At 34.4% G+C, this 18224-nt stretch overlaps 1 protein-coding gene across 1 annotated transcript; it reads right to left on the bottom strand.

Moving 5' to 3' along the window:
• Positions 1–1040: 1040 nt before the first annotated feature.
• On the bottom strand, positions 1041–14991 carry LOC123544268 (RUN and FYVE domain-containing protein 2-like). The gene is made up of 2 exons (XM_045330335.2): positions 14809–14991; positions 1041–3260 (listed from the first exon to the last, which is right to left on the bottom strand). Exon 2 carries the CDS (start codon positions 3256–3258, stop codon positions 2413–2415), a length of 846 nt encoding a protein of 281 aa, XP_045186270.2. The 5' UTR covers positions 3259–3260; positions 14809–14991; the 3' UTR covers positions 1041–2412.
• Between the last annotated feature and the right edge of the window lie 3233 nt (positions 14992–18224).

Raw genomic sequence — 18224 nt, 5'->3', positions numbered from 1 at the left:
AGCGACAATATCTTAGTGAGTTCTTATACTGTAAAAGAAGAAAAAGAAGGTCATGAAACCAAAGTATATGATTCTTGCATACCAAGCCTAGATTAAAACATTACATAATGTGAAGCGTAACGTACAAACTAGGAGCAGTTTTGGTCATTGAAAATCAACGAACGTATACATAAATTATGCAAATGAAATAAACCAGATGAAACGAAATCTACATTTGTAACAAGAAAAGCGAATGTTTAGATACAATTTGATATAATGTTTAAAAAATACACGAAAAGCAAATATATTCTGATTTCGCAAATGCATTTTATTTATTACATCAGTGTTCATAGCTGACGAGAAAAGTAAAACATTGAATACCTATAGTGATACACGAATTTGGCTACCAGGACAAGCAATATCTGATGACGTCTTTTTAACGAAACTCCTATTAAGATTCTGTTCTCACCAAATAATTTATCATAATGTACGCAGTAACCATTTAAGCTTCAATCTGCATGTCGTATTTGATTACACGAGCAATGCCAGCTTTTAATCATAACATCTGTGCTTCCAGAGTAAAGTACCTTCCAAATTTATTTTTACAATTTCGTAACCATTGAAGCTTCAACTTAAATTCATTACCTGAAATTCGGAAGTATTTTTAATTTTAAAGAAAATGAAAAGATACATCCAAAGACAATTGCATTGACCCGCAGTTACTTACGTTGCATCCCTGTCTATAGTGGCTAGGAAAAGCTCTTGACCATCCCGATCTGGCATTTCATGATTTTTGATAATCCCTGATGTAAATCAAAATTACGTGGTTGAAAGTTTAATACAAATTATAACTTGTTGATATAGCAGAGCCAGGACGTTTCCACCGTTCTAAAATAATGTAAAAATATCACCGATTGTGTTAATTGATGCTAGGGGAAGCGTGATGTTCATGAAAGGTGTTGAATAAATCTAGATTATGTAGCAAGATGAGCGTAAATAAGTGTTCTAAATCATAAAATGCATTTCTTTTATGTCGCAGGGTATATAACATCTAGCATTGGTATAATGCAGAATACATTTATTTTACTTTCACAATAAATCACAATATATAAACATAAATGAGAATAGCTCAATGAAATTGCGATTAGGCGTTTTATTTATACATTTATATAATTAATTAAATACGCCCGAAAAAAAAGAAAGTAGGTGCAAATAATAGACAAAACTCGTTTGTTACCAGTCCAGTTTGGAGATCCATAACTGGATTTGAAAACCTAAACTCGCATGTACGTAGATGCTGTTTACATACACGGTCCTCCGAACTAACTAAATGTATAATGCGCAGTCAACAAAACACGTTTAGTTGATAATTGTTTCTCTTTCTTATACAATAAATACATATGTGTCTGTATAAAATTGCACTTTACTCAGTGCAAAATCTTAATCATTTATGAACTAAATGGCATATATGAGAAAATGATGCTCAACATACAACTGTGATCCTTTAGAACAAGAAAAACTGTTTTTAAGTCAAAATGTACATGATGTTTTAAAAATCCAAACATCCTCAAACAATGTCAGATAGATATTTAAATATGATATTGCAACTACGGCTTGTATTACTATACGATTAAAACATATTGTGTATTCATTCTTGATTTGTATAAAATGAACATCATAATATTTTCCTTTGAAAACCAAGTATTTCTTGTTAAAACGGTTACTTAGTTTATGTTTTTCGAATTGACGTTTTGTAAAAGAACAATTTAATAAACAAAATTATTAAACATATTTTATAACTTAAAACATATGTAGATCTAAATCAAATTTTAAATTCTCAACGTTTGAGTATGTTCTTCCCATGACCAGTTCAATGTATGAAGTACAGAACAATTTAGTAAGATCACGCCGCACAGTTATAACAGTGTCATAATGCTGTCAATGTCCTTTTAATAGTCAGTGATTAATTCAGTAATCAGTAAAATGAATGTGTTCTACAGAAATGTATAGCTGTATTCTACCGATGACCATATACTGAGTAGGCTGCAAGAAGTTGGCCGTTGAACATTCGAATTACTTTTTTTCCAGTAGAAAATATTTTACATTTCTTAAAGTTAAATTGCTATAAAACGAACCATCTGATTTTAAACATTCTTTTCACGATTATATATTGTACTTTTTTCACTAAGTCTGAATAACCAAACGGATCGAACGTCTCTCAAAACACGTATCTTAAACGGTTTTAATCGCATTGAAACATTATCTAAAAGATCGACATTTATAAGAGAAAAAAGCTTTCTGAAGAATTCTAATTTGTAGTTGTTGTGAAGAGTGATGAAAACTAGCAAATCTTTTCCCTCCAAATCAGTATCACTTTATATATATGTTCAATTTATGACTTTCGCAGATGTGATCTTCTATATTGTACAATGTTCATTGAGGACTTGGAACTTTTGATACAGTGAAAGGTTTTTTCTGGGTAGTGACAGGAAACTTAGCCGTTATCTTATCTCGTCGAAGTCTCACTTGCCCTCGAGTTGTGGGTTTAGGCGGTGATGGTGTTCTTTCTATCCCCTGGATTTCTCTTCCTACAGATTGCTCCTTTTTTTCTTCACTACTTTTCAATGTATCTAATTTTGCATTTAATTGCTGAAAGGCATCCCTGTTTTCCTCTTGATAAAATTTGCTTTGTTCTACATGCGTAGTCATATATTTCATTAGAACATCCTGTTTCTCGACAATGAGGGGTCCCATGTCGTTTGAATTGAATGTTTTCTCTTTTTCCCCGTCATTTGCTGCTTCGATCTCATTCTGAAGCTGCCTATATTGTTCTGTTAACTGTTCTAGTTGTTTGTCATACTGGATAAATGTCATCTTTTTATCTTCTTGCTGTTGTAACTCCAGGTTCAATCGACTCAGTTCCTTTTCTTTCTGTATCAAATTTTCTTCAAGAGAATCAACACGTGACTTCCAATCGGCAAGACTTTTCTGAAATTGGTCGGCCAATTTCACTTTCTCCTTCTTTTGTATATTAAGTTCTGTTTTAAGCTTATCATTGTCTTTCTTTTGTTTTGTTATTTCTCTACCTTTTTCAATTTGAATAACAGATTTTTCTCTTTCAAATTTGCGATGGCCATCATCAAGTTTTTGTTTTAGCGAGCCATTTTGCCTTTTCAAATAATTTATGGTAAGATGAGCCTTCTTTAAGTCTTCTTCCAATCCATTTGGTTTTTCTGACTCATCTGCAGACGTGACAATCTGATACGACGTAGATGACATACCTTAAATGTAAAATAAGTGTGTATTGTTAAGCGCAAATCTAAAGTCAATATATCTGTTGCAGACCTCGATTTAATTCTTTCAAACTCTGGTAAACATTCAATGCTTTCTCGTCTTACATCTTTATCTGTACAGTCTCTTAAAAAGCTAGACGAGGAAGCGGACCAGTATGTTATTCAAACAGATCCGTTTTACACTGTATCATATCTTATTCAAAGTTACACACAACATGTTCTCCGTCCACATATTGACACCCAATCTGACCATGAGAGACATTTTCTTAAAATTTATTTCTTGAATAAAGGTATTGACTTCATATATGTACCCAGTATATTTCGTGATAAACGTGTCATTGATTCTGTGCCTAAATATTTCAGAAACTCCGAAGTTCCTATTATCTGTTATAAATATAAAGCACCTGTAAGAAATGTTATATTCAATTACAATAAAATTGTTTCCGACTTAGATGTTCAAACAAATACCCCTTCTTACTGCGAATGTAAAAACTCAAAATTTTGCTATTCAGATGCAGGTCATGTCATCACTGGTAATTTTAATATTATTAAAGACAAACGTATTCGTAATTTATTCTTTAAAGGACCTAAATATAGAATTTCTTCAACTATTGATTTTGATGCTTGTCGTGGTCAGATTGCGGAATCCATAGAAACCTTCTGTGTTAAATGGTATCGTCGTGAGAACGCTGATCCCAATGCATTAACGTCTTGGAAACGAAATACTTTTAACATTGTTGATTCTCGGATAAAATTTTATCAAACTAATGAACACCTACTTCCACCAAAACCCAAGTTTACTTTAAGACATTTGAAAAAGGAAATCCAAGAATTTCATTCTAAGTATGTCTTAGTTCCAGCAGACAAGGCGGCCAACAATATTATCATCATTTAACGCCTACATTATATTACTGTTTTACAAAACGAACTAAATAGCACTAAAACTTATACATTGAGTCCTTCTGTTGAAAATAAGTTGGTCACTGATCACATCACTGAAGTTTCTAATTTAAAAGTTCGTATAGACGATCAACAAATTAAACTACTGACCATGTACTGGATTCCTTAATTGCATAAACAACCATATAAAGCTCGCTTCATCGCTAATTCAAGCTCTTGTACAACTACAAATATTTCAAAACTAATAACATCATGTCTAACTGCTGTGAAAGCCGACGTGGAAAGATACTGCGATAAAGTATACGAAAACTCTGGTAAACACTTATTTTGGTCGATTAAAAATTCTAGCGAAATCCTGGATAAGTTTACAATTAACAAGAGCCATGTTAGACATGGCCAATCCCCCCCGCCGGGCATATTATAATTGAAGGCTAAAGTTCCTGGCAAGTTAGTGTCTGAAAGTATTAATTTTAGGAAAAGCTTTGAAAAACCGTTTAGTTGTGGTCCACATCAGGGGTTTTAAAGATGTGGAAGAAAGAATTTTTCAGTGGTGAGGTGGTTTACTGCTAAATTTTATTAATTTTCATGAACAGTATAGCTATGATGTTTTTCTATATGGCTACTGTAAAAAGAAGGAATGGAAAACTAGCAGGGAACAAGAGTGCCAGAATGTCACAATATACGCCCGTCACAGCAAATTTCTTTACTCTAGCAGCTGTATTTGCAAATGGAATTTTAATTTTGTGGTTGTTTAGTAATCATTGTAAGTCTTTTGTTTTTCTAAGTCCACAAACAAAAACTCCTTACCAGGTAGAGATATCTTAAAATACACCTAAAATTGGAAAGTAACATTCATGCTGTACCACAGAAAAGTGGTCTTGTTTTTTCCCTATGGTCAATTATAACAAGAGGCCCATGATGGTCCTGAATCGCTCACCTCTTCCCACATGACCCAGTTTTGAGTATGACGTCGTTTTTTCTATTATTTCACATCGTGACCTAGTTTTTGAGCCCATGTGACCCAGTTTTGAACTTGACCTAGATATTATCAAGATAAAAATTCTGTCCAATTTTCATGAAGATCCACTGAGAAATATGGTCTCTAGAGAGGTCATAAGGTTTTTCTATTATTTGACCTATTGACCTAGTTTTCGAAGGTACGTGACCCTGTTTTGAATTTTACCTAGATATCATCAAGGTGAATATTCTCACTAATTTTCATGAAGATCATGAAAAATATGGCCTCTAGAGAGGTCACAAGGTTTTTCTATTTTTATACCTACTGGCCTAGTTTTTGACCGCACGTGACCCAGTTTCAAAAATGACCTAGATATCATCAAGGTGAATATTCAGATCAATTTTCATGAAGATCCATTGAAAAATATGGCCTCTAGAGTGGTCAAAAGATTTTTCTAATTTTAGACCTACTGACCTAGTGTTTGACCGCAGTTGACCCAGTTTCAAACTTGACCTAGATATCATCAAGGTAAACATTCAGACCAACTTTCATACAGATCCCATGAAAAGTATGGCCTCTAGAGAGGTCAAAAGGTTTTTTTATTATTTGACCTACTGACCTAGTTTTTTAAGGCACGTGACCCAGTTTCAAACTTGACCTAGATATCATCAAGGTCAACATTCTGACCAATTTTCATGAAGATACATTTTTTTGATGGCACGTGACCCACTTTCGAACTTGACCTAGATATCATTAAGATGAACATTCTGATCAATTTTTATGGAGATCCATTCACAAGTATGGCCTCTAGAGAGGTCACAAGGTTTTTCTATTTTTAGAGCTACTGACCTAGTTTTTGACCGCACATGACCCTGTTTCGAACTTAACCTAGATATTACCAAGATGAACATTCAGACCAACTTTCATGCAGATCCCATGAAAATTATGGCCTCTAGAGAGGACACAAGGTTTTTCTATTATTTGACCTACTGACCTAGTTTTTGATTGCGGGTGACCCACTTTCGAACTTGACCTAGCTATCATCAAGATGAACAGTCTGACCAATTTTCATGAAGATCTCATGGAATATATGGCCTCTAGAGAGGTCACAAGGTTTTTCTACTTTTAGACCTACTGGCCTTGTTTTTAATTGCAGGTGACCCAGTTTCAAACTTGACCTAGATATCATCAAGTTAAACATTCTGACCAACTTTCATACAGATCCCATGAAAAATATGGCCTTTAGAGAGGTCACAAGGTTTTCCTTTTATTTGACCTACTGACCTAGTTTTTGATGACACGTGACCCAGTTTCAAACTCGACCTAGATATCATCAAGGTAAACGTTCTGACAAACTTTCATGAAGATCTTTTGAAATATTTGGACTCTAGAGAGGTCACAAGGTTTTTCTATTTTTAGACCTACTGACCTAGTTTTTGACAGCACATGACCCAGTTTCAAACTTAACCTAGATATCATCAAGGTGAACAATCTGACCACTTTTCATGATGATCTTTTGAAATATATGGCCTCTAGAGAGGTCACAAGGTTTTTCTATTTTTAGACCTACTGACCTAGGTTTTGACGGCACGTAACCCAGTTTCGAACTTGACCTAGATATCATCAAGGTGAATATTCAGATCAATTTTCATGAAGATCCATTGGAAAATATGGCCTCTAGAGAGGTTTAAAGATTTTTCTAATTTTAGACCTACGGACCTAGTGTTTGACCGCAGTTGACCCAGTTTCAAACTTGACCTAGATATCATCAAGATAAACATTCACACCAATTTTCATGAAGATCCATTTTTTGATGGGACGTGACCCACTTTCGAACTTGACCTAGATATCATTAAGATGAACATTCTGATCAATTTTTATGGAGATCCATTCACAAGTATGGCCTCTAGAGAGGTCACAAGGTTTTTCTATTTTTAGAGCTACTGACCTAGTTTTTGACCGCACATGACCCTGTTTCGAACTTGACCTAGATATCACCAAGATGAACATTCAGACCAACTTTCATGCAGATCCCATGAAAATTATGGCCTCTAGAGAGGTCACAAGGTTTTTCTATTATTTGACCTACTGACCTAGTTTTTGATTGCGGGTGACCCACTTTCGAACTTGACCTTGATATCATCAAGATGCACATTCTGACCAATTTTCATGAAGATCTCATGAAATATATGGCCTCTAGAGAGGTCACAAGGTTTTTCTATTTTCAGACCTACTGACCTTGTTTTTGACCGCACGTGACCCAGTTTCAAACTTGACCTAGATATCATCAAGATGAATATTCAGACCAAATTTCATACAGATCCCATGAAAAATATGGCCTTTAGAGAGGTCACAAGGTTTTCCTTTTATTTGACCTACTGATCTAGTTTTTGATGGCACGTGACCCAGTTTCAAACTTGACCTAGATATCATCAAAGTTAAACCTTCTGACCAATTTTCATGAAGATCTTGTAAAATATATGGCCTCTAGAGAGGTCACAAGGTTTTTCTATTTTTAGACCTACTGACCTAGTTGTTGACAGCACATAACCCAGTTTCAAACTTGACCTAGATATCATCAAGGTGAACAATCTGACTAATTTTCATGAAGATCTTTTGAAATATATGGCCTCTAGAGAGGTCACAAGGTTTTTCTATTTTTAGACCTACTGACCTAGGTTTTGATGGCACGTAACTCAGTTTCGAACTTGACCTAGATATCATCAGGATGAACATTCTGACCAACTTTCATAAAGATCTCACAAAAAATGTGAACTCTAGAGTGGTCACAAGCAAACGTTTTCGGACGCACGGACGGACGACGGACGCCGCACGATCACAAAAGCTCACCTTGTCACTTTGTGACAGGTGAGCTAAAAATGTTACAATATAAGTTATTTATAGTAACAACTAAGGGAAGTTAATCTTAAAAAAAAGTCCACACAAAAATCTTTACTAGGTATAGATTGGTTAAAATACACCTCAAAATTGGATGTAGCATGCATGTTGTACTACAGAAAAGTGGTCTCGATTTTTCCCTACGACCAGTAATGAAAAAGTTACAATAAAAGCTATTTAAAGTAACAACAAAGGGAAGTAATTCTAAAAAAAGGAACTGCGCATGACACTTCGTCTCATGATGGTGTGTAATAGTGCCAAGTTACATCAAAATCCCTCCATGCATGAAGAAGAAATGCTTCGGACAAAGTCATTTTTGTATCTGACCTTTGGCCTCTAAGTCTGACCTTGACCTTAGACCTGGATCTTGTGCATGACACTCTGTCTCGTGGTGGTAAACATTTGTACCAAGTTATATCAATATCCCTCTTTGCATGAAGAAGAAATACTCTGGACAAGGTTTTCATTCTTGTATCCTTGACCTCTAAGTGTGACCTTGACCTTAGAACTAGGGACCTGGTTCTTGCGCACAACACTCCATCTCGTGGTGGTGAACATTTGTGCCAAGATATATCAAAATCCCTTCATGCATGAAAAAGATATGCTCCGGACAAATTTTTAAGAAAATATGATAAAGGGGAATAACTCAAAAAATAGGCAAGGTAGAGTTATTGTTCTTGCACATTGCACTTCCTCCCAATGTGTTCTATCAGTGTATGAAGTTTGAAGAAAATCCCTCCAGTCAGTACTTTTGGAGTTATGCTCCGGACAAATTTTTAAGAAAATAAGATAAAGGGGAATAACTCAAAAATAGGCAAGGTAGAGTTATTGTTCTTGCACACTGCACTTCCTCCTGATGTGTTCTATCAGTGTATGAAGATTGAAGAAAATCCCTCCAGTACTTTTGGAGTTATGCTCCGGACAAAATTTTTTAAGAAAATATGATATAGGAGAATATCTCAAAAAATAGGCAAGATAGAGTTATTGTTCTTGCACACTGCACTTCCTCCCAATGTGTTCTATCATTGTATGAAGTTTGAAGAAAATCCCTCCAGTACTTTTGGAGTTATGCTCCGGACAAAGATCGTTGCGGACACACGGACGGACGTTCTAACGAAACGGTATTTATGTGACACCCCCATTGTTCTCTCTATTGTTCTAACAGTCACATAAAAAGAAAAAGGTCACATAAACAGAACGGAATGACATCAAAGAGAAAGTACCGTTATGCAGTCACTTAACCATCATTTCGCGGGCACGGACGCACGCACGGACGGAGAGCATTTCTAATATCCCCTTCGCCTTTGGCGGGGGGATAAATAATTACAAGGGATCTACAGTCAGTACATACGATTTTTCTACTTTGTATACCACTTTAACACATAACTTAATAAATGACAAACTAACTGCCCTAATTCAAAAGACTTTTGCCAGAGAGAATGCTACATTTATCGCTTGCAATTTTGATAAAGCTTTTTTTACTAGCAATATTATTAAACATTATACAATGTAGACCTGTGACGAAGTTTGTAAAGCCATTTCCTTTTTATTGAACAACATTTACATCAGGTTTGGGAATGCAGTTTTTAGACAAGTTGTTGGTATTCCCATGGGGACAAAATTGTGCACCCCTTGTCGCAGATTTGTTTTTATATTGTTATGAAAGAGACTTTATGTTGAGCCTTTCTCCAGATACGCAGGCAGATATTATAACTGCATTTAATAATACATCACGCTATCTGGATGATATTCTTAATATGGATAATCCGTTTTTTGGTCAATTGGTGGGTACTATTTATCCTAGGGAGCTTCAGTTAATTAAAACTAACAATTCGGATACTGATGCTTCATTTTTAGATTTACATCTCTCTATTTATGACAATATTATACATACCAAAATTTATGACAAGAGGGATGATTTTAATTTTAGTTTTCCCCATTTGGATGGGGATGTACCTCAGGCTACATCTTATGGGGTATATATTTCTCAATTAATTCGGTTTGCCAGAGCGTGTAGTCATGTCAAGCATTTCAATGAACTTAATCAATATATTAAACTTCTTCAGCAAGGCTACCGTTATTACAAATTGCGTAAATATTTTGCTAAATTTTACTATCGTAATTCTGATTTAGTTTTAAAATTCAATAGTAATTTAAAGACACTTCTGCGAGAAGGTATTTCTAAACCCGTTTTTTATGTGGATGTGGTTTACAAACTTCGTAAGATCTTGGGTCATGGTAATTTTCCAAATGTATTTGGTAAAATTATCAAACGTTTTATTAAAAGAGGTTACGACCCAACTGTTTTGAGACATACCGCATGTTTAGTGTTCAACCCGTTTACAGTTGGACACTACGCTTCCCTCTTTGATTGCGTCTGACGGAAGAGGGGGAGGACTCTATGATAAGCAGTTTTTAAATCCTACCAGGACTGAACTGTTTTGATATTTGTCTTTTGGCCTGTTTCGTCGGGCCCTTAAGGGTGTTTCTCTTGTTGTTCTGTCTTCTGAAAAGGCATTGAGTACATTCGTTTTGGGTTCTTAAGGTTTGCTTTTTATATATTTATACACGAGCATTTTTTGTGTTTTACATGCCATGCCTTTTTGTTTCCATTACGTGTGTAAGAGATTCACCTGGACGGGATTACTTTTATTAACACTGTCCCGTGTCTTTGGAGCATGGTGGGGGTAAGAGTGAGGTTGGGTGCGCACCATAAACCGGTTTAAGCTCCCCAGTGGTGTTTTTGCCACTGACCGTTCCAAGGCGGTGCCCCACTGTGTTCCATTGTTTGTTCGATTTGTCCTTATGTGTTGGCTTTATGTGTGTGTGTGTGTGTGTGCGTGTGTGTGTGTGTGGTGCACGCGTCTGCGTGCTGGGGGTTTTGTTATGAGGAGGCTGCGTTTTTGGTCCGTGGCATTCCCTGTTTGATATTTGTCTTTGTTTTTTATATTGCAATAGATGACCTATTTTATCTCGGACAGCCTTAAAAGTAACATTTATTATTATTTTTATGATTAACATTTATCAACAGATATATTTTCCACATAACGATTTCTTAACGTAAATTACTACCATTATATATTACGTATATGAGCGTTATCTTGGTCAAGAGGTCGAATCTATATATATTTTTAAAAATATCACAAAAAGCATTTTAAAACATGCATTTCCTATAATTTGTAAATTTGGTATTTAAGTCATTTCTCTCCTGCTCATAGAAGACGTGTCATTTTTTTGACTTAGTCATCTATGTGTTTTTAAGTCATTCGCTTTTAGTTTGCCCGTACTTCGTATCTAAAACCACGGACCGATTTCAATGAATCTTCTATAAAGCTTTCTCGTGCATTTCGTCGACACATTTTGCTTGAGTGAACAGTAAACTCAAAAGAAAAAAGATTTCGTGCGTGTATTGTGGTGGGGGCAGGAATTGTAGTACAGTTGTGACAATAAAGTGGACAGGTGTGTATGAGGAACACTAACAAACCAAATGAGAATAGAATAGAAAGATATATGCGGTACACTTTTTAAGCTTAGATCAAATACTTTGTACATACATGAACACAAACTTTCAGGCTTTTATGCATATTCTTTACTAAGTCAATGACTCTTTGGCTTTAAGAAATCCCAATTAAAAGACCAGACGCACAAATTTACATGCTGAATGAAAATGAGATGTGATGACTCTTGGTCAAATACTTTTTTAGATAAACACAACACAAATTTGGACGGACGGACAGACGTAAGGACAATGGCAAATCTAAGTGCTTCCTCCTCCACTCACAATAAAAATGATAATAAAACTGAATAAAAAAGAAAATGGAAAGTACAAAGATTGACGAACACATTTTCACAATATGCTATAAGAAAGAGAATAAGAAATCTTATCATTTTGATATTAAGGATAACATGGTGTAATCGCTATATTTCATATCTTGTAACTGGATGGTAATATTGAAATGAAATTTAGTCACTTTAAAGATATTGAAAATTAAAAACTTTTCACAGACAGATTTTTCAAATTTTATCATTTTTGGGAGAGATAATCGATATTAAAGTTAACAATGATGCCTATGGGAAATATAAAATTTCTTTGTTTATGAGAATCTGAACTTGAGTTTCGAGAAAATTTTGCGGTAGAAAGCTGCATTAATTTAGATGATTCTGAAGAAAACATCAAAATGAAATCTAAAATTCCCCGTAGGGAAAAGAAGAAAATCATTTTTTTTTCTAGTTTCCAGGGGAAGTAACTCATGAAAAACCAAAATTAACAGGAGAGGTAATCTAAAAGAAATTTTTGAGAACTTCTGTCACTATATAACTTGTCAATATGCATCTTATTTCCATCGTTTTACATTTTTGTGCCCCCATGAGTAATGTGGGCATATTGATTTGCGCTTGTCCGTCCGTCCGTCCTTCCGAGAATGTTGTGTCTCGCCTAGCTCCAAAAGTATTTGACGTAGAGTCAAAAAACTTTACAGGAATGTTGGTCAGCATGTGTAGTTGTGCACCTGAGGTTTCTTGTCCGGATTTATTCAGTGGTGTAGGAGGTATGGCTCCTGACTTAGTAAAATATTGGTCATTTTAATGTTTTGTCGCGCTTAGCTCCAAAAGTATTTGACGTAGAGTCACAAAACTTTACAGGAATGTTGGTCAGCATGTGTAGTTGTGCACCTTGGGTTTCGCGTCCGGATTCATTCAGTCGTGTAGGAGTTTTGACCCCTGACTTATTTTTTTTTTAAATATTTTTATTACACAAGACCAGACTTCTTGTCCATACTTACTCAAAAAAAAAAACGTTTGTGAAACATGTATGTTAAAATATACATAAACTAGAATCATGTAACATTAGAGGATTGTTTTATAGCCTGTGAAGTGTTCTCTTTAGGATTTTACTCAGCTAGGCAAGAGTTATGGCTAACTAAGTGAAAATACACATAAGGTTCTAAAAAGTTTGTGTTGCAAACATCTTAAAATTATTTAACACGAGTCATAAAACCATGTTACAGTGGCAGGAGGGGGCACCTGTGTCCTATGGATACACATCTAGTTGAAGCTTACATTATCAAGTTGTATGTGCGCTTTTGGTGAAATTGAGGCCTATTACACCATGTTATCCTTAAAGCTAAGATATAATGAATCTCTTCAGCTTAAAATATGCTAGTATCTAAGAGATTTTCAGTAAACTTCCAGAACAACTTTGTTATTTTTCAAATGTTTTTGTGAGCCGTGAGCCCTTACATTATTTAATTCAGAGACGTAAAATTATTTTCTTATGATAGAAGTACTGTATACTGTTATTACTGATACTTATTCGTCCACCCTGTTTATAAGTCACAAGTCATTATATTTATAAATCTGAAAACAAGGACAGAAAATTTGAGTTGCCACGTCCAAGCACGCAGCCTTCCCAAATATAAACCCTACAACAATGTCCGTATGGATGTGTAATAATTGACACGTACAGTAAAATGTAAAGACAAAGTAAAGCAAAAAGTTGCAAAATACCAACATCATTAATTATTCTACAAGATTGCGAATAAAAGCGTTTAGTCTTGATAGCACTTTCATTCATGACGTCAAACAATATTCCAGTCTCGGTCCTCAAAAGAGATACATGAAATTTTACATTTTAGAAGACTCATCGGTATTAAGAAGCGTGCCTTCAAACATTAACAAAACAATAACAAAATCTGACCAAATGACCTTGACATTTTGGGTATCTTACCCTAAAACAAAATGACTGTACCTCTTACACATATCAATCCTATTGTGAGGTTTGATGATTTCAATGGGAGTAGTTAAGAAAGTATAGTGAAATTAAGAAGCTTGACATAAGACCCTAACCTGCACAATTTCAATATTTGACATCAGTGGTCCTGCCCGTTGGGATACCAGACCCTAAGCTATCATAAGTCCTTTACCAGGTCCTACCTTTAAATATAGTTTGATGACAAAAGGAGCAGTATTGAATAAGATATTGTGAAACTGGGAAACTTGCAATAAAAAGTTAATCTAAAACTAACACCGACGTTGACGACGAGTGCAACAGTTTTCGACTGGTCGAGCTAAACTATTGCTCAAAATGCATGTCAAATTATTGATCTGCAAGAATGACCTTGACCTTTGATACATGAACCCGATTAGAATGCGCGATAATCTGACACATTCAAGCAAACAGTTTTGTCCATATGATAAGAACTGAACAATCTCGGATATATACCTTTTGAACCCAATTGTTTCGTGTACGTTTAAGATAGGGGACCATGTCTTGCGTGCGACCCGATAAAGCGTGAGTCATTTGACTTTTTACTTAACTATAATTGAATGATATTAGCAAAGAACCTTTCCGACAAATCTGAGAAAGCTCCACTTATATATGTTTGATTTATTCTATTTAGTACTAAATGACTCTTGAATACTCAAAATGCTTTCCGTGATCAGACCTTGCGACTCAGTTTTTAATCCAAGAAGACGAAATTTTGAACAGTAAAAGAAAACACTTAATTAGACCTGAACAAAATCGAATAAATTAAAAAAACTCTCTACACATTAATAATACTTGTAAAAATAATCTATTGCTAAATTAGGATTTTGTATATAATTGTCAAAACGTATGACGATAAATTCGAGAATCATTTAGTAACACATAAATTATTCTTAAAACATAATGAATATCTAACAGTGTTTACACACATTAGATAATAAAGGAAAATAATACATTTGATTATTTGTTATTTGTTTTTTTCTTAATTTTATATTAGAAAAGATCATATGACTGACCGTAAACAGCGGAGGTGTTATTCTTCTGTCCAACTCCAGAAAGTTAACGTTTGTCCTTTAAAAGTGTTGTCCTTCGTCACGAAGTAACCAAGGAAGAGTTACAATATTTATCAAATATTACGTCACTTTTTTTTTTTTCAGCTTATGAGGGTATCAAAGGGTGCGTTGACAGATAGCAATCTATATGTATGTCTCTAGTGTATTACTTGCGAGAGAGAACAATACAGCGCTGTCAAACCTGCTAATTCCAATAAAATAGTTATGATGTAACACAAAAACATGTGAAAACTAAACTAATATGCACAAGGACTAATCCAATTTCTTATTCTCTCATATATATATCTATGAAGTTTATGCATAATGCTTATGTTATATTTGATTTTAGGGTATGATAATATCCGCAAAATGTATACTTCTGTTTGTATTTGACCTATCAAGAGGCCGTAGTTTATAGATAATTTCATATTGATCATCTCTATATTTGTCATAATTTGTTCTCAAGTGACAGTTAAAGCGATACGAACTGTATTATTTATATTGGATTGTGTAATCAAAGACTTCAAAATTTGACTACCGCTTTGTTCTTCGGTACTGTTGTTTAATTGTTACATCTACGTATTTATTTGCATAACTTATCGATTGTTATTAGCTTTTAAGGTATATAAAAAATCTACCTACTCGCTGTTTGAGATTATATATTATCATCGCTCATACAAAATTGTGTCGTACCCATAAATCAAAACTTGAACTTTTGTAAAAAGTCAAGGTATATTTAAACGTGTCAAGGATGATTGAATACCTATAGCTTTCAACCACTACATAGACTTTTTCAGCATACTGACTTGTTACATGACTATAATGACAAAAATCTTTCTTTCAGTGAACAGACCTAAGACAGATTGTAGTTCCATATTATGACATGCCTTCAGTCTTGTGTTGGTTTTTGAAACATTTTGGAATGTCGAAATATTTGAAACTTGTTAAACTCATATGAATAAAATCTGTAAGAAAATCATTTTGAAATATAGATTGCAACCAAATAAAATAACAAAAGACTTGGTTTTACGGATTCTATCCATGAGAGGTAATGGAAAATACTTATTCTACATATTGTTAATCACGTATTTTGATACTATCAACAAGATTGCTGGTTCTACAATAAAAATACCTGAAGGGTACCTGTTTTTTTCTCCATCATCAAAAACTGGAAAGTCTAAAAATGTGTCTCCAGCAAAGTACTATCGGCAATAGTGTATAGAATAATTATGTTATCTGAATATCAGTAGACATTAATTCTTTTCTAGACGACATAGAAATAGTAAGTCAGTCCCGTTAAATCTTTTCTTTACGTGTAATAGAGATTTTCAGCTTACTTCGATGCGGACCGCGGACTGCTAATTTACTATAGGGGTTTTCTCAAACCGTATATGCATAACTAAACGGTGGCATATTTAGCATCCGGTTCTAATGCCGTAATACTGTTTCCATTTAAAATATCCGAGAAAAGACAGTTATAAGATTTATTAATATCCGTTGAACTGTATATATGAATTACCGATATACATCCGTGACGATTTGATAAAAGACAGTGTCTGAAATCATTCGTCCTCCATCTCTGATAATTCATGTGGGGAAGTTGGCAGTTACTTGCGGAGAACAGGTTTGTACTGGTACAGAATCCAGGAACACTGGTTAGGTTAACTGCCCGCCGTTACAGGACTGAAATACTGTTGAAAACCGGCGTTAAACCCAAAACAAACAAACAAACATATATGTTGTCTTACAAGCATTCTTAACAGCGTGGGCGCATTTAAAAAAAAATATATCCTTTTACCTTTTATCCTTTTTTATTAATGTATCTATATAAATATTTCGACTACCGTATTTATAAACAAGACATAGCAAACTTATTCTTTTTATCTGAAGTGTACCAACTTATTTATACGCTTGTAGTCAATTTCGCGAGGTTCTAGCCAGTATTCGCTAGCAATGGAAAGTGTTAATTCAATAATCAACATACCTTTTAAACAAGGAATTGAACCAATGACCACCTGGTAAGGAGACACACACTCTTCCCCTGTGCCGCAAGAGGTTCGCCTATTTTTAATCAGGTAATCAAAACAACATATGTTACAAGTTAGTTGAATATTTGGTATCAAAGAACGTATATATTGATTTTAGAAACATAGTTTCGTACTATTGCACTCGGGTCGCTGAAATGCTATTGTACGACGCACAATTTTGAATATGCACGATACGCTGCGTGACAGTTTAATGCACCGCGGTAAAATGTCTCTTATACATGTATATACTGAACTATTTCAAACCCTACAAATTCATTTTTATACTGTAATGAATTCATTCAGTTTTCTCGATCACGTTATCAGGATATAAAAGATGGCTACATTATAAATTTTTAAACCAATATATACCGTGAGTTTTTATGAGTTTAAATCCCAAAGTCGAGTATCTATACATACCATAACAATTTTCGGTCTCCTCTTGGTTTGACAGCCAGTTTTAACGGTACTTAAAGATTAAGACTGATAATCCATATACTGAGTCACATTAAGATAGTAAATTTAAAACTTAACTTTTAACATGCAATTCTTATATCAGATTTAATCATAATGGCTATTTCTTCTTTTTTTTCAAACATGCTGATACATAACTAATTCAGAATGATTTAGTTAAAATGTGGTAATGTATCGGATCTCGTTTTGACGGGGTTGAAAGATACATGTATGCGAACTTCCTGTATGTTTATACAAAGTGTTGAATTAAATCATTTAGTAAAACATCTATTTTATCGAACATTAGATACAATATCAAAATTAATGAAACACAATGACCTTTTTCGAACAGAAGTCTACGAGAACACGTTATTTATACTATGCAACAAAAATTAAACGGACTTTCATTTCATTCAGAATGTTTTTTTTTTTTTCTTTTTTTTTTTTCACAATAATATTTTGTACTGCGTTTATTTTTCTTATTCTGTTGCTAGGAAAAACAAGTCTAGGAATTGTATGGACGGACACATATTAAAACCAGGAATCGCCGTTATCTTCAAATCCAAGTTTCAAGTTGTATTTTTAATGCATGGACACATTAAGGTAAAGTATTATCGTAGTACAGTGGGTTCGAAACTTCACATGTCATGTCGTTCGATTCGCGCGGAGGTTAAGTAACGCCATAAATGTCTCAAAATATAAAAACAAAATGCTAAAGCATACGGATAATTGAAGAATCTGCTTAATTTATGGATGGGTGCTAGGGTATTTACATATATATACAGTCAAACCCGGCTGCAAAACCTCCCTTGGGGACTGAAAAATACCGGTATTTGTGAAAACATATATTTTATCAAGACCGGTGACGTGTGACCATAGTAAGCAGGTTATATTTTTGGAGGC

The sequence above is a fragment of the Mercenaria mercenaria genome, unplaced genomic scaffold, assembly GCF_021730395.1.
Source record: "Mercenaria mercenaria strain notata unplaced genomic scaffold, MADL_Memer_1 contig_3637, whole genome shotgun sequence".
In the NCBI taxonomy this organism is placed as follows: Eukaryota; Metazoa; Mollusca; class Bivalvia; order Venerida; family Veneridae; genus Mercenaria; species Mercenaria mercenaria.
This window is presented reverse-complemented; position numbering and strand designations above follow the sequence as displayed.

What these genes read in the sequence shown, in the direction of transcription:
- LOC123544268 (XM_045330335.2), bottom strand. Translation starts at nt 3,258, where the DNA reads ATGTCATCTACGTCGTATCAGATTGTCACGTCTGCAGATGAGTCAGAA.